The following is a 24,371-nucleotide window of genomic DNA, read 5'->3' as shown; positions in this document are numbered from 1 at the left end:
TCGGAACAAACAATGGAACACTACTGGAATGATGGAGGCTTTCAGACCCTGGAAGACTTCCAAATCTGGGGTCAAGGAAGTAAACAATGGGGTTAGTTGGGAGAGAACGTGGGTAAGACGATAAAGAGGGGAGATGGAAATCACGGCAGAGGGAACTGAGGCGGAGCTGAGCCGTTAAACCGACCCGAGGGCGGGCAGCGGGTGGGCAATGGTTCAGAGCTGCCAACAGAATAAAACTGGAGGGGTGAGCAGGGAAAGAGCACATAGTGATAGCAAAGAAAACCAGGAGCTGGGACTGTCGAACCGACGGGAGGGATCCCAGGGTCAACCAGAAGACTTTCGACAGGGATAGTGTGAAAGGCACCGGTGGGTAAACGGATGCCACGGTGGTGAACTGAGTACAAGAGGAGCAGTGTGGAAGGGCCAGCTGATCCATAAACTTAACAACCACAGTCCAGACGAGACGGAACTACTGCCCAATAAAGATGGGGAAAGGGTGAACGACCCACATCCCAATAGATGTGGGTAAGGAAGCGTGGGATATTGAGCTTATGAACAAAGCCAACCTTCAGATGACGGATATCGAGCAACCAGGTAAGCTTGTTGTAAAAAAGAAGACCCGAGAAACGAATCTGGGGGGTGCACAGTCATGTGTCGGGCGTCAAGACAGAGCTCTGGATCATGGTGCCTATTCTGTATCTTTCCGCCACTGTGCCGATCGTTTCAGTACTCAAAGCACCGAACGGTCCAGTACTCTAATTAGCACCCCAGCATTATTCAGTATGCATTTCGGAAGTGATACCGTTCGGGTCTAGAGAACTGAAGCGATGCTGTCGGTTCGCGTCGCAAAAGCCAATAAAAAGCGAGCGGCCGCAGATCCGCGCATGCGCGCTGCAGCACGAACACAAAGCGGCTAGCAGACGACACAGGTGTGCTATTCTTCGAAGTATCTAAAATTGCGTTTACGTTGCCGTAACGCACGATGCCGCATTCCATCGAGCTGACGTGCCCGCCTTCATCGCCCTTGCCTCCTCCTTAACAGTACCAGGTGCAGTATATCCATTTCCATGATTCTCAGCTGGAATGCATAGAAATTTTTACAGTTTCCCTCACAGCATGTTTCCATGCATGCATAATAACGACAGCGTATTTGAATACATTCTGCAGATTGTCATAAATACCGCATTATGTCATCTTATTCTCATTCACACTGACATCGTGTTTTGGATTTTACGTTTCAGAAAATGAGTTAGGAATAGCGTGTAATATCACGTTGTACTAATACATTTATAAAAGCACCCGGAAAATTGATTCTGAGAGTTTCAAAGAATAAGATGATAGACAGAATGCAACTGGAGATCCCAATGATTAAGTAGCCCATTTCCCTATATGATACGCCAACAATTTGGATCTTAAAAACAAAATTGAAAAAACGCATTTTCGAGAGGTCCCGCAGTTCGTCGCAGTTTATAACATGCATCTCACGAATGAAAAGGTTTCGTATATGGTACTACAGTCTAAAAATATTGCGGCAGAGATCTTTCATTCCTGTCTACTGTTGTTGAGGATTCGATCGCAGATAAATACTTGTGACAAGCAAGATTATGAAGATGACTGCTGCTAGTAACATTCCCAGTAATTTAAGTTGTGCTCTTAGATTCCTGTCTAACCACATAATCTAAAATCGCTACATATTCGGTAAAAATGGTAAATTATTTCTGACAAGAAAAAAATATAAAGGTCAGTGTCGGTTGTTTCACTCACACCAATTTCATTTTACGTTTTTTAAGCACACAGAAATCACGTAATCATTACTGAGGAAGTGCGACATGTAAGTAATAACAAATATTGCACAAAAATCTTAACTTACACGAATAACAATGTCTCGGAACATGTTACCTATATGAAGAGGAAAAAAAAAATTATTTTTTAACCCATCCGTGCGTGAACCCGTGTCCTTTCGTATCGCATTCCCGCGTGCTAACCACTTGGCCACGACAAATAACAGAAACTCAGCACTCAGTTCTTGTACTATTGCATAGAGGAACGTAGGTTGACTTCATTGCCAAATCGTGCTGCATAAGTCATAAACGCATGATAGTTTAGAAGGTTTGCAATATCAGGTTTCACATAATTGCTTTCCATTGTTACTTTAAAATTGTAAACACGTTTTGATAATTACTAACTAAACCATTTGTGGGAAAAAGTACACAAAATCATTAGTAACGTCAGTTCACATTCATGTAATACATGTAAGCAGAGACGATGTCTTGGTATTTAATGATATTTAAACTATTATTTGCATAAAAATAACACGTATTTTGAGAGAATATTGACTGAAAACTTTCTAACAAAGGAAAATAGTCTATTATGAACTCACTTTCCAATCTGATGGAAATACTGGTGATTCTTTAGTTAACACAGTTTCTAAATCCAAAGCTGAAACTGCTACATAAGTTTTAACAGGTCTCAGAAGCTTACTGAATAGCATATTTGGATAAAGAACCAAAACTGACGTCACTACCGAGACTAACCTACTACAGCGATCGGTATGAACGATACAGAATACGGCCCCATGATGGACCGTGGCACAGCAACAAGAGTGCACGACGCCTGACTTAAATGGAGACAACTGAAAATCACGTGACAGTGTCCACATGGAAGTATGCCAGATGGCACTCTGGAGCTGTCATTCCGCAGAGGCCACCGAATGGGAACGAGCCCAAATACAGAAATCATCCACATAAAGAGCAGGCTTGACCAATAGTCCGGCACAGGCCACGAATCCATTAATAGTGATGAGAAAAAGGACACTTAATACGGAGTACTGTGGAATGCCATTGTCCCGGGTCCACACGGAACTGAGAAGTGCCAACCCGGGCTGTGAACAACCAGTGGAACAGGAACTGTCGAATAAAAATAGGGACAGAGCCCCGAAGACTCTACTCGTGGAGTGTAACGATTACGCGAGGGCACCAAGCTGCGTCGTAGGTATAAAGAAAATCAAAGAAAACAGCAACAAGATCACGGCACTGGGAAACTGCCAGCCAAACCTCAGTTTGCAATCGAAGCAGACGGTCATTCACAGACCGTCCCTCCCGACAGCCACACAGATAAAGAGATAAAAGGTTCAGAGATTCGAGGACCCAATTGAGCCGATGAGCCACCATCTGTCCTCGTTACTTGTAGGAGACACTCATCAGGCCGACTGGCCGGTAATTATCAAGGGACGACAGAGTCTTGCCGGGCTTAAGGACAGGAATCACAATACTCTCTCTCTCCATTGAGAGGCTAAAATACGTTTTGAGGCAAATACAGTTCAGCAAATGGAGGAGATATTGTTACTGTGGAGGAGTGAGGTGTTGAAGCAATTACTTATGGATGGAATCAGGGCCAGGGGAATGAAGAGAAGGCTAGAAGCAGCTCCAATTCAGTAAAAGGTTCATCGTAGGATTCCACCTGACAGTGGGAAAAACGTATACGGAAAGTTTCAGCCCAGTATTTCTTGAGGAGAAAGGCAGCTGGATACGTGGTCGACACTGATGCCGTTGCAAAATGGGTCGTGAGGTGTTCCCGAGAACTGGTGGCTCTGTACAAAGGCCACCTGGAAGGGCAACGACTGGAATCGAAGACTGCCACTGACAACCTCGGAGGGTGCCGAGTGACAAAGGTCAGACCAGAAGAGGAGACAAAGCATTCTCAACACACCCACTTGCTCTGTCTGATTAAGTAACGGGCTTTGGCGTAAAGACATTTAAAGGTAGTAAGACTCACAGAGAACGAGTGCCGTTTAAGATGTTGTAAGGTGCCATAATCGTCACGGATGGTGGTGGCATTAGCTGTGTCCACCACGGAACTGGCCGATGGCAAACACCAATGCTGGCAGCGCGGATTATCTGTCGGGCAGGTCGTGTATGACTTCACCAATACAACCCGACAAAGATGATGTAAACACAACCTGGGGGGTACAGAGTGGCCGATCGGCACGATGGAAAGCCCAGCGAGGTAACCCGGTCATCGGGAGGCTGGAGGGAATGAGAGAATCGACGGGAAGTGGTCACTATCACAGAGGTCGTCGTGTGGCGACTAGTGTACGGAAGGACGCAGGGGAGGGGAAGTGGGCGAAAGATCGGTGACAGAGGAAGCCATATGCGGCACTAAAATGAGTAGACAAACAACCGTTAAGAAGGCACAGGTTGTGGTCTGCAAGAAACTTGTCAATAAAGAGCTTCAGACCAGATGAAAAAGCAGAGCCCACTAAGGCCGGACGCTACCGGAAGCACTCGAAGAGCCAACTGGGTTCCAACACGGAACCCACGAAGAGTCGATGAGTGAGCACCAGTAAAATGAGATTCCTGGGGAACGACACAAGCTGCCAAATAAAAGGTAATAAGGGATTGCAGCTCGGGAGGTAATGTTAGAATCCATTACAGTTCCACTGAATAAGCACAGACTGAGTGTCCCAATGGGAGGTGAACAGGCTGGAGCCAATCGTGGCCCCATGTAACGCACCCTTCATCATTGAGGACAGGGTGACATCCACAAATAATAGGTCAGACTCGGGTTGCGAGGTGGGAGATGGCACCTCCAAAGCCACCAGGTGGGCCTTGTCCTGGGACTCGCATATCATCTCCTCCTCCTGCTCTTTCAGAAGTCAAGGAGGGCAGGGTCAGAGGGAGAGCAGGCTTCTGCAAGATACGGAACTTAAAGAGAGTGGGCCTCGGGGCACACAGACAGTGTGTCCCGTGACCTAGCTGTGGCAGCAGGCTTTCGGCCCGAGTGACACCGGGGAAAGAGGTCATAGGAGGGAGCCCCATCACTGCTGGGTGCTGGAGAATGGGAGAGGGAGCGCCACCCGGAGTGGAGGATGTGGGAACCACAGGGGATGGGGAGAGGAGAGAGAGAGAGAGGGAGGGGGGGGGGGCGGGACTCGGGTAAGGGAGAGGGAGGAGGGGGAAAGATTTAACAGAGGCAGCAAAAGCAGAAGACATCGACACAAGATGTAGTCGGTCATATTTCTGACAAGCCTCAGCACAAGATAAGCAATCGGGGGACTTTTGCTCCCGTATCTTCTTTTCCTTTTTATGAGCCGGGCAACCTGGTGTGTGTGAAGAGTGACTGTCGTGACAATTAAAACATACAGGTGGTGGAACACGGGCTCCCCTCATAGAGTGGGTGTCCTCATTCAGGTCTGCCGTACAGAGGGATGACGTGTTTGAAATGCGAGAACCAAAAACACCTCACAGATGGTGGGACGTATGGCTTCAGATCACACTGACAACACATAACCTCGATCTTCTCCAGGAGGGTATATCCCTCAAAAGGCAAGATAAAGCCACCATCAGTGCTATCGTCCTTATGACCTTTCTGCATACTGAACAAAATGAACGCTCCTTCACTTCAGACCAGTCCCGAGTTCATCGTCAGTCCGAAGGACGAAATCCCTAAGAAAAATGCCTCCCCGATACACACCGAAGACCGGTGAGGAGTAATGGACACCGGGACGTTGTCGGGATAATCACAAGCACAAAGGGCTGCAGATTGGGCGGCAGAGGAAGTTTTGATCGACAGTGAACCTGGCCGCATCTTACTGAAAGAGTCCGCTGTACTAAACTTATCTTGAATAAGTTCAATGAAATGTAATGGCTTTGTGACACTGAACATGTCCCCATCTGTCCTAGTGCAGACCAGGTAGACGGGAAAGTATTTCATCCCGAGACGGCGAGCGCGGCCCTCTCCGCAGAGCGTAGTCAGGGAAGAGAAGTCCACAGAGTTATCAAAAGCAGCATTCGGTGGTCCATTACCGACCGAAGAGATGGCCACAGGGAAGTGGCCAGTCCAACGCTTAATGTGTTTCGTACGTAAATGGTCCACCCTTATACCACCCGTCCGGCACGGTGGCTACTGCCGGGAGTTCCGATGCCCCAGAATGACGAGCAACCGTTCCTCGCCATACGCGAGGAGGCAGCGCCTCAGGTATCAGAAGTGCGATCCCTGTGTCGTGAGGGGGCCCGGTCAGATTGATACATTACATAACAGCCCCACCACACTAACTGGCTACACGTGCCGGTGACCTAGAGTGGCAGCTGAGGGCTACGCTGGTGAAGGGAAAGAGGGGGAGAGGTAGCAATATTGTAGATGCTAGGGAGAGAGTTGCTTCTCAAATGGCTCACACTGAGGAGAGAAAATTTAAAAGTGGAGCTCAAAACGCAAAGGAAACCAGGTGGACGGCCAGGTCGACACGAGTAAGAACGGCGAGATGGGGACGGAGGGAGCGGAGGGGAAGGAGTGAGGACAGGGAGGGAGGAGCACGGGGAAGGAAATGCAGACGGTAAGGACGAAACGGCTGCAGTCACTCGGGGGCCGCGTGTGTGCCACGAACGATCTCTCTGAAAAACCTGGAGCTCACTGGGGGATGGCAAAAGAATGCTAACAATTGATTATTGCATAAAACTGTCCACTGTTGTAGCTGTTTACTCTATCTGAGGAGTCAAAATATGGCATTACCGTTCGAAGGGGTTGTGGGCTACATTTAACTGTGACATGCTGTAGACCTTTACCTAATACAGTCAATATTGAGGTATTTGCAGGCAGCAGATTACTTTCGAAGTGTTTCTTTCACCACTGACTTAAAAACAGTTTTAATACCGTCTCTTGTATTTACTACTAAAGGCAATTAATGAGGGGTAAGGGCACAGTTATATCACTACTGGTGTAAATGAGGTTCGCAAAATAATGTATTGTGCGAAAATTTAGACATCCGGGCAATTCCTGGTGGGCTTTGCCAGCTCAGTGCACGTTAAAACTTCCGCTCACGAAATAGTACCCGCTGTTTTTGCCATTTTTTGATTATACAGCTTATAGCTAAACCAAGTTACTTCCTTATGTAATGTGTGTAAGTATTACTTAACATCCAAGTCTTTTCTATTATTATTATTATTGTGGTTGTTGTTGTTGTTGAAGATCTACTTACTATGTGCTTTTAACAGTTTGTATTTTCTGCCATACATGCATGTTTGTACAGAGTGAGACATAAGGAAAGATACATGTTCTGATGGATGATATTACTAGTGATTCTGAACAAAGATATTCATATTGACATATGCCTTATTCCGAATAGTACAAACTAAAACTACATTAAATTTCCTACACTAAATGCCCTATTCATTTTTGCTCAAGTACTAATAGTTTGTTCAAGAAGAATGCGAGAATATTGAAAGTTTCGTGCGAGGAGCTTGTACTGTAGCATACAGGTAGGTAGTTTTTGTACGCCAGTTCTAGGTAGTGTCCTGACTTAGTATACCACGAATGTCTTGACCAGATTGTTATAATACAGAAAATAAATAACAATGTACATTACATATGGTCTACCTCAGAAGGCATTAAGAATGGGTGTATGCTTACCTGAAGTTTTTGGTTCATAGTGACTAATACTGTCACCCCTCACAGGACGTACCTTTCCTCCCATCTCACCATGTATAAGTATCACACATGTAGCTGAAGACAGGCAACGGTGAATATTCAGTCGGTTCAGCCACAATGTTATTTAAGCAGCCTCTGGCCAGTACGCCACACATACTATATTAGCCACCTGTGCTAACAATTGTGAAATTTTGTTAGACTCCCAAGGCCTATAGTCCAGTGAAACTGTCAAAAAAAGCCTGTACCTTGCAAAAGGTGGGGTAGAAGATTTTATTTTTTTAACTCGTTCATATTGTTGGAAAGGTTAGAAAACCAAGTTCTGCCAACAAAATTTCTCTTGGGAAAACTTTCTGCAGTCAAAAAACTGAAAATTTCGGACTTTTTTCAGTTTTTTCAAAATATCTCAGTTTCATTTGCTCCTATCACTTTGACGTCTATTTTCTTTTTTAAAGAGCACAAAATTATCTACAAATTTGATTCTTACCATTTTTTTCTACGCCCAGTATCTAAGGCACTACAGTGCGTCAAAAAATACCAATTTTTCAAATTTCGAGCAAAGCTGCAAATTATCTAATTTTTGAACACTGTTATTTCAGTTTCTACTTGTGTAGTATAAACATATTACTCATCATAGAAGATGTGAAGTCAGGTGGACCGAGTAAGTTTTTTGTCATTGATGGAGGGGTACCTTATCCACAAAGTGACTTGGTCTCGAAATATTTGCTTCATGTCAATAGCCCAAAGCTATGTTTCTTACCTGCAACGTCATTTTGGATCTCAATTTGCTACCGTATTTAATGGGTATCCATGTGAGGGACACAAATGTAGCACAAAGAGTGCCGAGAGGATTCGTAGGTCAAAAAAATTCTTTGGTTGACGTTGTGGTTGAATCAGAGATGGTGAACCAAGTCCCTCAGGACACGTTTTTGTACAACAAACGAAACAAGATGCGTTTGATCACACTTCTTAAAAAGGAATTTCTGGAGTGTAGCATTGAAGTGCACCAGGCACAACAAGATGCTGACGTTATGATTGTAACATCTGCCATTTCAAGAACCAAAGATTTTGGAAGTGTTGTCATTGTAGGAGAAGATATTGACCTGCTTGTGCTCATGACCAGTTTGGGGGCAAGGCATTGAAAACTTACTTTTCTTAATGCCAGGAAGAGGAAATACAGAAGACAATTGGTTTTCCACTGTATCTTACAAGTTTGACAGTGAATACATTCTGTTCACTCATGCCTTTAGCGGATGTGATACAACATCCGCTTTTTTTGGTCAAGGAAAACTTAAGTGCTGCAATATTGTTGCGAAAAATGAACACCTAACCTCAGTGCTTTGCACGTTCAATAAACCACATGCTACCCGTGAAGAAATACTAACAGCAGGAGAACAGGTTACTTTCGCATTGTATAGTGGAGGTGTCAGCAGTTCCCACACACTAAACCATTTGCAGTACCAGCTATTCGCCAAGTCTGCTACAAAAAGCAAACTGAATCTTGCACGGTTGCCACCTGCACAAGATGCTGCACAACATCATTTGTTGTGGACTCACCAACAAGTCCAAAGTTGCATGGGAAACTGGAAACCTCCTGAGAAATAGGGCTGGAATCACAGTGACCACGGTCCAATACCTGTTATAATGAGCCAAGATCCAGCACCTGAAGCACTTCTTCACATTGTTTCATGCTCATGCAAGCTGAAATGTGGCGGAGCGTGCTCCTGCAGAAAAGCGAGTTTGAAATGTTCTTCAATTTGCAAGAAATGTATTGGGGTCAACTGTGAAAACGTGCCAAAATTTTTATATCAAGACAGTGAAGAAGATGTTATGGAGGATGTTGAGGAAACTGCTGACGAAATCAACGAACTTGCTGAGACTGACTCGCTGTTTAAAGAAGAGGTCAACCTGGGATCAACTCTATGTACAGACCTGTAACTCAAGGTATTTCTGGTGACACTGAGGAACGTGGCCCATCAAAACGTTGGAAGTGGTGCTCACATCTGTCTCAAGTGCGCTAAAGTGCGATATTACGAGTATTACACACCCAGAACGGTCAACATTTTTTACTAACTGACAATGCATTTTAATTGTAATAAAGGTACTTATTTTTAATGTCAACTGTGTGGCTTTTATACACAAGAATAATTACCTACCTAATTAGGTTGCCTATTGCAGCTAATAATAGTTCAGATTCCTGAGACAATTTATTTTGTGTGTGTGTGTGTGTGTGTGTGTGTGTGTGTGTGTGTGTCTTAATGATGTATTTTTATATTTATAGTTTTACAAATACCAGGGCTGAGGTGGCCCATAGTGAACTTCAGGTAGTGATGTAAGAATCACAATAGTTGGGTGCCCAGCAATCCTCATGTTGCATGCAGGGAAATTGAATACCTGAACGTGAGGTGGTAAATTCCAACATATAACATGATGTATAATGTATCTATACTACACAAACAGAAAAAAATAGTGTTCAAAAATAAGGTATCTTGCCACTATGCTCAAAATTTGAAAAATTGGTATTTTTTGAGGCGCTGTAGCACCTTAGATATTGGGAGTAGAAAAAAATGGCAAGAATCTAATTTGTAGAGAATTTTGTGCTCTTTAAAAAAGAACATAGACGTTAAAGTGATAGGAGAAAAGAAACAGATATTTTGAAAAAACTGAAAAAAGGCTGAAATTTTCCAATTTTTTTGACTGCAGAAAGTTTTCCCAACCGAAATTTTGTTGGCAAAACTCGGTTTTCTAATCTTTCCAACCATATGAACGAGTTGAAAAAATAAACTCTTCTACCCCACCTTTTGCGAGGTATATCTGCTACTTGACTGGACTACTATAAGAGTTGCTGTCCTGTGTTGCACTATTTTTCCAAATTGGTAGCTACATGCTGCTCATTGTGTGTTTATAGAAATAAATGTTAAGTGAATTAAAAAAGTAAAACTGACAGTGTTACAGTAAATTATTACTAACTCTTTAAAGAACCTAATAATCAGAAGATGAAAATCTACGAGATTTGTGAAGCACCAAAACAGGGCGACAACTTTACAACCCACCCTCACAGACCCCACACTACGGCCGGCACAAACGCGGGATGCTGTGACACTCACGGAAGACGGGAGTGAGCCGTGCAGCGACGGCAGACCTGCTCCGGCCCCACAGGCTCGCACCACTCGGAGGAGGCGTCCGACCGTACCGCAGGTGCGCGTCACGAGCTGGCGCCGGAGTGCCGTGCCGGCCCCCAAACAGTGGCGGGGAGAGGGGCGCACCGGACGCCAATGTCAGCTGCTTCTGGCGGGCCCAATACGTGCTGTACGCCCACTGCACTGTCACAGTCACAGCACACACAGTAAACTGTCTTACTCCCATGTGTACTCTCTCTCTCTCTCTCTCACACACACACACACACACACACACACACACACACATGCACGCACGCAAATACTCCGCACTACTCCATTCAAGGGAAAAATAGATTTAACTGTAAAAAATAGATTTAACTGTACAAAAGTTCATCAGAAATATAACACACACAAGGAAAATCATAGATACGAGACAAGAACCGACGGGACATTTATGTAATAGTTTGATAACTGTACTGGAATAAGGAACACAGGAAGCTTACTCTACAACAAACTACCCTCCACCATAAGAAAGAACAAAAGCAAATTTAGAAAAGACATTGAAGGATTACTTATCAAAAATATTTTCTACTCTTACGGTATATTGATAATTTCTACTCTGTTCATGAATACATGAAGCCAAATCTACAACAGTCAATGATATCAGCGTCACTGCAATAGTAACTACGTGCGGGCAGGCGGAGGTGGTGATGGGATTGAGAGACGAAATTTGTTGTATCCCTGTAATCATATGAATACCTTATATTTTTATCTGTTGATGTAAGCATATTATATACTTCACAACTTAGTAATACACACATCAAAAAAAGTTTTGCATCACCACAGTTCCCAGAACTCCTGAAGAGACATTGACTGTGGATATTGTGTAACAGACACAGTCCCTTTGACTGTTCAGAGATGTCACTAAACCCGTCCAAAGATATAAACAACCATCCACGAGCAGTGCCTGTAAGACGGAGGGGGTCTGACAGCCGATCAATCCCAGTCATTCCACCAGGAAGGAGGTACACAGCTCGTGTTGTTTGTAGTTCAATCGCGCCTAGACAGTCAATACCGCAGTTCGATCGCGTCCTCATTATTACTCTGTGCCAGAAAGGGCTCTCAACTAGGAAAGTGTCCCAGTATCTCTAAGACAACCAAAGCAATGTTGTTCGGACACGGAGGAGATACAGAGAGCCAGGGGCTGTCAATGACATGCGTTACTCAGGCCGCCCGAGGGCTACTACTACAGTGGATGAATGCTACCTACGGATTGTGGCTCGGAGGAACCCTGACAGCAACACCGCCATGTTGAATAATCCTTTTTGTGCAGCCACAGGACGTCGTGTTATGACTCAAACTGTGCACAGTGGGATGCATGATGCACAACTTCACTCCCGACGTCCATGGCGAGGTCCATGTTTCCAACCACGACATCCTGCAATGCGGTACAGATCGGCCCGACAATATGCATCGCATTCTCAACACCTACGAGTGTTGCACATGCCTTCAACTAGACAATCATCGCAGAAGTGTTTGGAGGCAACCCGGTCAGGCTGAACTCCTTAGACACACTGTCGGGCGAATGTAGCAAGGTGGAGGTTCCCTGCTGTTTTGGGGTGGCATTATGTGGGGCCGACATACCCTGCTTGTGGTCACAGAAGGCACCGTAACGGCTCTACGATACGTGAATGCCATCCTCCGACCGATACTGCAACCGTATCGGTAGCATATTGGTGAGGCATTCGTCTTTGTGGATGACAATTCGCGCCCCCATTGTGCACATCTGGTGAACAACTTCCTTCAGAATAACAACATCACTCAACTAGAGTGGCCAGCATGTTCTTCAGACATGAACCCCATCGAACATACCTGGGATGGTTTGAAAAGGATTGTTTATGGACAACATGATCCACAAAGCACTCTGAGGTATCTACGCCGAATCGCCGTTTAGGAGTAGACAATCTGGACCAACAGTGCCTTGATGAACTTGTGGATAGTATGCCACAGCGAATACAGGCACGCATCAGTGCAAGAGGACCTGCTACTGGATATTAGAGCTGCCGGTGTGTACAGCAATTTGGACCACCTCCTCTGAAGGTCTCGTTTGATGCTGGTACATGCAATGTGCGGGTTTCATGGGAACAAAAAGGGTGGAAATGATGTTTGTGTTGCTCACCATTCCAATTTTCTGTACAGGTTCCAGAACTCTCGGAACCGAGGTGATGCAAAACTTTTTTTGGTGTATATAATGTTCCCCTTTCCTTTATTCTTCCCTATAAAATTCTTATATACTGGTAAGATCTTTTACTCTGTAAATGTATTTCAAGTACTTCTTACAAATTTTATATACACATTTCAGTTATTTTTTGCATCATCATAGTGTAAATACATAATGGTATTTTACAGTCAATGGTTTTCATTTATGTCTATTATTAGGATTTTTAACCTTTGCATAGCTCGTAAAATCTCTTTCTCAGTTTTACTGTGTTCACAAATTACAAGAGAGTGGACACCTGTCCAGGCTTTGCACATACAGTACTACTATCATATGTAGTGGTATAAACAAACCTTCCTCAGGAGTAAGTATATCTTCAGTGAAAACCGTATCAAAATTTCCACAGTAGGTCCTGAGACTAGATCAAACATAAGGAAAGGAATTGTGCCAAGGACTTTAATTTATAATATTACACCATGACATCATTGTGTTGTACTGTAAGGCACCACACCACGTATACCGTTTATATATGTATACGTGTATGTCATCGTCTCTTCTTTCACTCGTCGATATCAGAGTGTGAGAAATGTTTTGTGTTTGTGTTTACCTATTTTCTTTTGACAACACACAACTACACGGCCATGGTAACACCTGATTCCAGAATAGCTAGCTTAAGATAGTGTAAACATAGTGGGTTTCGATGCAGAGTTTTTAAGTGAGATTTTATTCTACACTTCATCTTTGAGACTCTAAGAACCAGCTACTCTTAATCAGGCCCAAAACTCGACTTGTGATAAGAGCACTTACGATCAGTCTACCACAATATTAATAATACGTAAGGCTATACACCACTATAAGAAAATATCACTGTTCATTAAATAACAAAATATATGAATTAACTTTTTTATATCTTTCCTTTTATTCAATCAAATGCTTTCAAATGTTTATTTCGCACCCACAAATCATTCACACCCCTATGTACAGTGTAAACGTGTGCATGAAAAATAGTACACTGTTTCTGATGATAACCACATATGAGCTTTTTTATTGCTAGGCTACTTTGATCAACAGGATTTATATTGGATTTTGAAATCGATTTTTCTACCCAAACTTACGTTCTCCACAATGGCCCATCAACAGTGGGATAACCATCAAAAATTCTCTCCTTTCAATATAATTAAAAATTTGCATAAATTATATTTTAGCGAGTTCAAAAATGGCTCTGAGCACTATGGGACTCAACTGCTGAGGTCATTAGTCCCCTAGAACTTAGAACTAGTTAAACCTAACTAACCTAAGGACATCACAAACATCCATGCCTGAGGCAGGATTCGAACCTGCGACCGTAGCGGTCTTGCGGTTCCAGACTGCAGCGCCTTTAACCGCACGGCCACTTCGGCCGGCTTTTAGCGAGTTTAAAGCAAACCATCGGTGGCACAAAAGCAGCCTGGATACTGCGACACACTCACGACGCTTACTAGTCTGTCACAAAAATGACCTGCATACATCTACAATCAATTCCAAGGTCCTAATTCGCCCCACGCGATCGTGTGCAATTGAACTTCGGCAAATCAATTATTTCTCGAAGCGTAATCACTTATCATGACACTGACCGTTCATAAACGCACAATTAACACTCTTTTTTCTAAGAATAAAAGCATGATGTCACATCATCTACATAGTTATTAAAATATTACTCCAAATGACCTCAAACATTTATCGTCATTATATTTTAAAAGTGGTCAGAAAAAATATGATTTATTATCGGAAAATAAAACGTAACAGATCACACAGTGCACGTAACTAAATAACAGCTTTGCATAGTGTCGGGACTTAATCACGCAAAACTATATAAAGAAATGCCCAAAATCTCAATTTCTCCATACCAACTGACAGATACAAATAAGATATTCAAGACTTCATAGATCAATCCCGACCTGTAATGTTATAACATTTATAAAATATGTTGAAAGGCAACTATAATCACTGAGTAGATGAAAGGCATTAGGACCAGATACGATACCAGTAAGATTCCACAGACATTATGCAAAAGAACTTGCTCCCCTTCTAGTGGCGGTGGTGTAACAAAGGTACTCAGTGACTGGAAAAAAAGCGCAGGTCATTCCTGTTTTCAGGAAGGGTCATGGGGCACATGTACCTAATTATCTGCCTATATTGTTGATGTAAATCTGTTGTAGAATTACTGAACATACTCTATGCTCAAGAATTATGACTTTTTTTAGAACAACAATTTCCTCTACAAAAAGATCAACATGACCCTGTGAATAGAGGCCCTGCCAAACTAAACAGAGTCGCCCTGCCATTTACCAAAAAATCATATACAAGCTTATTGAGTACTGGACAAAATTTATGACTGGGCTGGAGACTTCCTTGCAGAGAGAACTCAAAACATCACTCTTAACAGAACAAAATCAACAGATGTGAAGGTAATTTCTGGAGTACAATGAGGAAGTGTGATAGGACTATTACTGTTTAGCGTATACGTAACTCACCTAGTAGAAAATACTGGGAGCTCCATATGGCTATTCACGGATGATGCAGTTGTCTACAATAAGTCAACACCAGAAAGCTGTAGCAATTTGCAAAAGCACCTGCAGGAACAGAAGAGTTTCTTGGACCACGACCTCACATCCCGAAAGATTTACCAGCAGCTAGAAGTTTTTAAGCTGATAGAATTTAATGCAACGGTATTTCCTCCTGTGTTTCACAAAATTGTCAGTTTTTAAGCAGATCTGTTTGTAATGCCTAGTTCATAGTTCCTCGTGTATCCCTCGCACTAGCCCAACGAGTCAAATGTGGTGTGATCGCAGGAGGTCGATACTATATCGAGTGTTGCTGCGTCTCAGGAAATCTTGAGCCTATTCAAATGAAAGTATTGTTAGCTAAGCCGTAACATTCAGAATTCTTCAAAGTAAATTTGTACAAAACCTCAATGGCCAAACCCACATCTGTAAATGTACGACAACCCCTATATTAATCTATTAAACCTCAGCAACAATACTGTAATCTGGGAATATAAGACAACCCCATATTTTTCGAATGATGAATTTGGGAAAAAAAACCTCATCTTATAATTGAGTAAATATGGTACTTGGCACACCCTCACACTGTGAAGGATGACAGCAGCTGGAGGCATGGAGCTACAAATCAGTGTGGGTGGCTTTCCAGTACCCACTGTGTCCCATAGCGCATTCCACTTCACGTTCAACTAGGATGTCGAAAATGGTGAGTTCGCGATTCTCTTCCACCTCCTTGGTGAACTTTATGCTGGGGGAAGAGTGTTGAGATGTTGGAGGAATTCTTCAAGCCTTTCACGACTGTGTGGTCACACACCACAAACGTATCATCAAAATACCTGAAAATTGCGGACCTCAGTGTCACTTTTTCCAGGGCTTTCTCTTCCAAATATTCCACGAATAAGTTTGTCAAAATTGGTGACTGATAGCACCTCATAATGACATCATCTCTTTCCTCACAATAGTCTAAAGAGAAAGAATAGAGATGTGAGTAAAAATTTGAAGAAATTAGTCATTGTGGTGCTAAATTTATTCATCATCAGCTTGAAGGACTCAAGAAAAGGGACACCCCATCAAGACTCACTGTCAGATCCTGGTTGATGAATGTGTATAATTCTTGCACCCTTTCAATGAAATGTACAAAGTTCTTGACACGGTGCTGACGTTTACCGATCATAACAATGCTGTTAGGTATTTGGCAGGCTGATATGAGGAGCATTCAAGTTATAACACCTTCAATTTTTTTCTCGGGACTGAAACAGACAGAAATGGTTTGTTTTAAATTACATACGCACTTGTTAATGCATCAATGCAGCACTGTCCGGACATGGAATTTTAGTGGCAGCGGCGAGAGAGAAGCATTTACGATTCTTCAAATGGGGAAGTTGTTATTACAAGAACAGTAAACAATCATTTGTTTTCTCCATTTGCACACTGCGACACGACTCAAATTAACCACCAGTCGAGTCAGACATGTGGTGATGGTGTCCTGTATCTGTCTACTGTGTGGTCATTGGTGCCACAGTTTGAAGAAGGCAGAAAGTCATATCACAACAAACGGGACAATCTCAGCCTCCCACCAACTGGTCTGACAATGTAATCCAACAAGTGGTAATGCTCGTTTTGGAGCATTGCTGAACATGTGAGGACGCGATGCCTTCAAAATTGGAACTGCTGTGGGATCTATGCACACGATCCCGCAAGAAGACCCAAAAATGTGGAAAGTGTCCTCTAAGTTTGTGCCACGAATGCTGACATATGACCATAAGGCTGCACGCGTAGCAGCTTGCCAGACAATGTCGACGCACGATGACACCACGGATCGGACATTCTTTTCATCGACTGTAACAATGGGTGAGAGATGGAGGCCATTTTTCCAATCCTGAAACACAATGCCACTCAGCTCAATGGATTTCTGCTTCTGCGAAAGCAGAGCTGATATATGATCTTAGAGACTGCAAATCCTTTCTGGTGTTGAGGGAGTCGTATCCAAACCCCATGAGGGACTCATTTTGCAAGGAGAAAAGAAAAGAAAAGCAAAGGACAACACACAGTAAAATAAACTACATAAATAACTTCAGTAACATCTATGGCGCAAGTGGTTGCTGAGGTCAGCAGTCATAAATAGGGACCGGAAAAAATCACATTTTGCGACAAATGTGAAATAGATGTGAATTCTACCTCAAAATATGAAAACAGTAAAGTACTTAACAGACATTATTTCACAGCGAACTGTATCCAGAGGGACTATTTTATCAGATATAGATTGAAATAGCTTTTTCTGTACATAAATATCTAAAACGTAACCAATTTTCAGTTTCTGGTAATTTACATCATTTGGTGAAGCCCAATTTCCAGAATGCTTGGCGTTATGCATCATTCGTTCTTTTCTTTTTTTATTTTGAAATAAGTGAAGTGACCAATCCTGGTCAGTCACGGATTTTGATTACGGCCCTTACAACACCAGAAAAGTACAGTGATCCCTGTGACAATATGTCAGTCCTGCTGTAGGCTGCAGCCCTGCAAGAGTCGTTTCCACACACCGTTCCTCTCTCCTCTGGCAGTCGACATCCTACTTTCTTTATGCTCGCAGCCATCTGTCATTATAGCCTATAGCTCTATAGCGGCTGGAAAGTAAAATACATATTTTTTTCGACTATACCAAAATTCATCCCATAACATTACCGTACTTTCGGTTCTACTTCTATGCTAAGTGCCTCGTCAATTCTATCTGAAGCATTATCAATCACGGGTCGCAGCTATGAAGGCCCACAAAAGATCGAAATTAATAGGCTGCAGATTTTGTGATCATCGAATTTGGTGGGAAAAGATGAATAACGTCCAGAAACATCTCAAATCGGAGATGCAGTCCCCATTCACCACAGGAAAATGCTGCCGCTTTTCAACAGAACAATCATTTTTCAAAGCTTAAAACAGAGGCTATTTCGGAAGAAAAAGTTTTTGATGTTTTTGCAAAGAAAAACATTCCACTTAAAAATTTCCCAATGAGTGCTTTTTCTTTAACACTCAAGAACTAAGGTTTCACGGTTGCCACAAGTTTCCCCTACTGAAATTCTGATATTTCCCTGATTTCCAGACAAGTTTTAGCATTTTTCCCGACAAATTTTTGAGATCTCAAGGGTAAGTAAAGACATAAATTGACAAAAAATACAAGGACTTCCGTATTTCTCCGGAGTGTGAGCACAAATCAAGTACTAACATCAACATCTTTTGTAATGAAATGTTTTTAGATGGAGAGAGCAAGTTAAATGGTATCTGTGTTTCATTAAGTCCACTGTTGTTATTTTATTTCAATAAAACAAAACACTTTTAGTGACAAAAATAAGCACTTCCTTGGAGTCGCAAGACAGATTTAACACGAAAGAAAAAAGTAGGCCTCTTGAAAGAAGTGTGTAAGGCAGAGTTGTGCAAAACACTATCGGTGACCACCAATAAAATGTTGGTTCTACTATGTTTGTTATTGTCTGTCTGCAAAAACCATCAGCAACTGCCACAATTTTTTTTTTCTTCTTATCCTCCTTACTTTCTAATATATAAATTATTTTCAAAGTGTACTAGAATAAATGTCTATAAAACTCTGCACTGTACAATGTACAAGGTTATTACAAATGATTGAAGCGATTTCACAGCTCTACAATAACTTTATTATTATTATTCACGTTTGGGCCCTACTGGACCACGCGAAGTACAATCACGGGGCATTCAGTTATTTTCTTTTAGACTTTCTCTCTGCCCAAATTGTTTTCATTCTCTCGGAATGAGCTCTTTTCCTTTCATCAGACCATGTGGTTCCAGTTTTCTTTGGTTTTTTTGCCTAAATAATTTTCTGTCTTGAATTTCATCTTGTTTTATATCTGCCTCTTTCATGTCCTCTTTTATAGCAGCAATCCATTTTATTGTCTCAAATTTAGCTTTACTTCGATTTTCGTAGAATTCCACTACTTGTTTAGTTAGTCTGGTAGCATCCATTCTTTTAATATACCCATAAAATTTTAATCTGCGTTTTTTCATATCTGAATATATGATGGTGTATTGTTGAATTTCACTATTTGCTCTTAGCCTGTATGTTCCTTCTTCAGTATATTTTGGACCTAGAATTTTTCTGATTACTTTTCTTTCTCTTTTTTGGATTTCTTGAATGTCCTTTTTTCTGTTTAAAATTAGCGTTTCAGCCCCATAAAGGCACTCTGGTTTTATGACCGTGTTGTAATGTCTCAATTTAGAGTACCTCGAGAGACATTTTTTGTTGTAGATGTCTTTTGTAAGTCTAAAAGCTGTCTCCATCTTTTGACAACGAATTTCATTTCCAATTTTTTCTAGACCAGTCTCTGAGATTGTTTCACCTAAATATTTGAATTGCGAAACTCTTTTGATTTTTCCATACTTAGTTTCCAAAAGTTTGGGTGCCAGTTTGTTGCTAGTCATATACTGTGTTTTTTCAAATGAGATTTGGAGACCTACTCTTTCTGCTGTTTCTTTAAGGATTTCTATTTGTTTCTGAGCAATTTGGATGTCCTGCGTTAGAATAACCAAGTCGTCTGCAAAGGCCAAACAGTCTATTCGAATATTTGTTCGTCCTAATTTCACTGGTTGGTCAATTTTGAACTCCAATTTTCGTTCGCGCCACTCTTGTATTACTTTTTCTAGAACGCAGTTAAATAGCAACGGAGAGAGTCCATCACCTTGCCTCACGCCTGTTTTTATTTCAAAGGATTCTGAAATTTCTCCTCTGAACTTTACTTTTGATTTTGTACCAGTTAGCGTGTCTCTGATAATTGCCGTGGTTTTAGGATCCAGGCCTTGTTCTTTCACAATTTGGAAAAGAGATTCACGATCCACTGAGTCATAAGCCTTTCTAAAATCTACAAAGGTACAAACTAGTTTTTTATTGTAAATTTTTTGATGTCTGAGAATTAGTTTGAGGACTAAAATCTGTTCTGGGCAAGATCTATTTGGCCTGAAACCTGCTTGATATTCGCCAATTTTCCATTCAAGTTGCTGTTGTGCTCGGTTCAGAAGACATTGAGAGAGGATTTTGTATGTGACTGGAAGAAGAGAAATTCCTCTGTAATTATTAACATCAGTTTTGTCTCCCTTCTTATGAAGTGGGTGAATCAAGGCGGTTTTCCATTCATCAGGAATTTTTTCAGTTTGCCAAATGTTTTGCATGATTGAAGTAATTTCTTTAACGGTTTTTGGACCAGCTGCCTTTAAAAGTTCTGCAACAATTCCATCTTCACCAGATGCTTTGTTGTTTTTCAACCTATGAATTTCTTTAATGATTTCCTCTTCATTTGGTGCAAGTGAAACTGGATTGCATTGTTGGGGAATTTTTGGTGGAAATCTTTCTGTGGGCTCGGGGCAATTTAGAAGATTCTTAAAATATTTAGAAAGTTCTTTGCAATTTTCTTGGTTGTTAAGAGCCAACTGTCCATTTTCCTTCTTGAAGCAAAGATTCTGGGGTTGGTACCCCTTTATTTTGGTTTTAAAAGTTTTATAAAATTTCTGGTATTGTATTTCTGAAAATCTTCTTCAATTTCTAAGAGTTGACTATTCTCATATTGTCTTTTTGTTTGTCTAATTAGTTTTGAAGTGTCTTTTCTAGTTGCCATGAATGTATCATATGTGTCTTCTGTCTTGTTGCTATTCCATGCTTTAAATGCATCTTGTCTGGCTTTAATTGCATGATCACAGTTTTCATTCCACCAAGCATGTTTCTTCTGTTTTCGTAAAGGAATTTGATCGTGAGCTGTTTCGATAATCTTGTGTTTGAGTTGTTCCCAATTTTGTGCACTTGTTTTGTCAAATTCGTCTGCTAATAATGATGGTTGGATTTTACTGGTGTCAAATTTGGGGATTAATGGTGTCCTTTTGTTGAAATTTTGGGGTTTTAGCTTTAGTTTCACACGGGTTAAGTAATGGTCTGAGTCAATATTGGCGCCTTTACGAACTTGAACATTTAAAATTTCTTTGTGACATGGATACGAGATTGCAATATGGTCAATTTGGAATTCACCTATGTCCTTGTTAGGTGATCACCATGTCTTTTGTTTTGAAGGTTTTTTCTTAAAATGACTTGACATAATTTTGAGATTGAAATTTCTGCAAAATTCTACCAGCCTCTTTTCATTTTGATTGGTCCATTTATGTGCAGGGAATTCACCGACCGTTTTTCTAAATTTTCTCTCTTTCCCTAACTGCGCATTAAAATCACCCATTAAAATCTTTACATAATTTTGAGGAATTTTGGAGACTGTATTCTCTAACACTTCCCATGACTTATTTGCTTTTTCTGGATTTGTTTTATTCTCCTGGTTGATAGGCATGTGTGCGTTAATTAAACAGTACATTTTATTTGCACATTTCATGGAAATTGTCATTAGTCTGTTGTTTACTGGATTTACTTCGATTACGGACCCAAGAATGTCTTGCGAAATTGTGAATGCAACACCCAGATGCGGAGTGTTTTTAAGAATTCTTTTGTCCATTTTACAATAACTTTATTATTTGAGATATTTTCACAATGCTTTGCACACACATACAAAAACTCAAAAAGTTTTTTTAGGCATTCACAAATGTTCGATATGTGCCCCTTTAGTGATTCGGCAGACATCAAGCCGATAATCAAGCTCCTCCCACACTCGGCGCAGCATGTCCCCATCAATGAGTTCGAAAGCATCGTTGATGCGAGCTCGCAGTTCTGGCACGTTTCTTGGTAGAGGAGGTTTAAACACTGAATCTTTTACATAACCCCACAGAAAGAAATCGCACGGGGTTAAGTCGGGAGAGCGTGGAGGCCATGACATGAATTGCTGATCACGATCTCCACCACAACCGATACATCGGTTTTCCAATCTCCTGTTTAAGAAATGCCGAACATCATGATGGAAGTGCGGTGGAGCACCATCCTGTTGAAAGTTGAAAATAGCTCCCTGCTTGCTTTATTCGTCGACTTCCGCGGGCTACGCGTGAAACTTGCCCGCACGCGTTCAACCGTTTCTTCGCTCACTGCAGGCCGATCCGTTGATTTCCCCTTACAGAGGCATCCAGAAGCTTTAAACTGTGCATACCATCACCGAATGGCGTTAGCAGTTGGTGGATCTTTGCTGAACTTCGTCCTGAAGTGTCGTTGCACTGTTATGACTGACTGATGTGAGTGCATTTCAAGCACGACATACGCTTTCTCGGCTCCTGTCGCCATTTTGTCTCACTGCGCTCTCGAGCGCTCTGGCGGCAGAAACCTGAAGTGCGGCTTCAGCCGAACAAAACTTTATGAGTTTTTCTACATATCTGTAGTGTGTCGTGACCATATGTCAATGAATGGAGCTACAGTGAATTTATGAAATCGCTTCAATCATTTGTAATAGCCCTGTACTTGTGGTGAGACAGTTGCAATTCCTGAGATACATCGCCCACGGGCTCTGCCCTGCCGGAGCACCACAGTCCTGGGATCTCAGATAAACCACGAAAATCTACTGCATTATCCCACACGCAAACAAACCCGGCCCGCATGCAGTTCGGCGAGACTAGATCCGACGGGAAGGGCTCGCACATTAGTGGGAAACGGTGGGCTTCAGATTGGCAGGCCCAATGTGTTACAGATACCCGCACAACTGGCCTGCTGTTTTGCCCCACAGTGGTATTCCACTCGTGTGACTAGCTATTCTCGTGTCACAGACACCGTGTTGACGAAACGAGGCTGCGGCGATCAATCAGTGCAACAGATAACTTGTGCAAATATTATGAGAATCAATACTAATGAGGAGAGGTAGCAACTCACTGTAAAGACGATCGCTGACCTGCAGGCAGGCACATCGAAAAGACATTCAAACTTGCGGGACTAAATTTTTGGCTATAGCCTTTGACTGAAAAGCACGTGCACATTCACATTCTGAGTGCAGAGACAACTTAACTCACACACACGTGATCGCTATCTCTGGCCGCTGCATCAACAATCTGAGAATCGGATCCCAACAAACCACTCCTCACAGCTCCCTGCCTACCTTCAACAGCTGCTATGCTAGTGGCAGGGAGTGGTGGCACCACTGACTGCAAGCTGGGGAGAATGGTAGGAAGGGGAGAAGCAGGAGGTAGGATGTTGACTGCCAGAGGAGAGAGGAGCGGTGTGTGGAAACGACTCTTGCAGGGCTGCAGCCTACAGCAGGACTGACATATTGTCACAGGGATCACTGTACTTTTCTGGTGTTGTCAGGGTCGTAATCAAAATCCCTCATTCTATGAGGGAGTAGGGAAGCAGCACACGTGCTCAGCTGCACACAGCCAGCGACGATGTGTGACGTCTCAGTAAACAAACCGTTTAATCTACTGAGACAAAAACGAGATTTTTGCCAGTGTTTTTCAAATTTCACTAATTCTTCCCCGATTTCCCTGAGCCGTTTGAAATTTCCAGATATTCACTGACTTCTCTGATTTCCAGAACTTGTGGCACTTTGGTTTTTGTTTGCCTTCACTCACAAAGTGTGACAAACTTTTAAATTTGTGCAAACCAAAAAATATAAACCAAAAAATATAAAAACAGATTTTGACAAAAATAGATGCTGCATTTTCTTTTCCCTACTCACAACCAACGTAGTTAACACTTTGAGGACTGAGCGTGAGTGTGGACGCTCAACCGGCTGGTACTGAGAGATTTCACAGTTTTTCTGAATTTTCTGCAGCAGATTCTATACCACAGAAAATAGATTGCTCTTTTGCATTTAGAAACTGTGTCCATTCCCTTCAGAGTACTGCAAAGAAATAATCGTTCACGTTAGTGACGAGGGTTGTATATTAATTTGAGAGTATGCTGTTTTCACAGAGGGAAGGGGGAGAATTGTTTTAGGACCTCTAAGGGACATAGGATTGAAGTTGTTAGTTTTAAATGAATAACTGTTGAAATATGAACTTTTATTTTATTAATAATCACACAGTTACATTGGCTTTTGTATGAAATATTTCGAAACACTTTCGAATACAAAGCCCTACGTCACAGGTTTCACAAGAATATCGTGTGTCTTTCCTTGAAACTTTACCATATCTGGCCTTGCTTGTTTCTGT

General features: G+C 42.1%; 1 protein-coding gene across 6 annotated transcripts in view; it reads right to left on the bottom strand.

The window, feature by feature from the left end:
* Positions 1–24,371, bottom strand: part of LOC126213465 (protein brambleberry-like) — a 204,607-nt gene that overhangs the window by 70,699 nt on the left and 109,537 nt on the right. For all 6 annotated transcript variants that reach the window (XM_049941241.1, XM_049941243.1, XM_049941244.1 and 3 more), the window contains exon 9: positions 10,527–10,742. In XM_049941241.1, coding sequence (XP_049797198.1) covers positions 10,527–10,742 — 216 coding nt within the window. The remainder of the gene's footprint in view (positions 1–10,526; positions 10,743–24,371) is intronic.

Source organism: Schistocerca nitens, chromosome 11 (assembly GCF_023898315.1).
Source record: "Schistocerca nitens isolate TAMUIC-IGC-003100 chromosome 11, iqSchNite1.1, whole genome shotgun sequence".
Lineage (NCBI taxonomy): Eukaryota > Metazoa > Arthropoda > Insecta > Orthoptera > Acrididae > Schistocerca > Schistocerca nitens.
The sequence above is the reverse complement of the archived record's forward strand: the minus strand, read 5'-3'. Positions and strand labels throughout refer to the sequence as shown.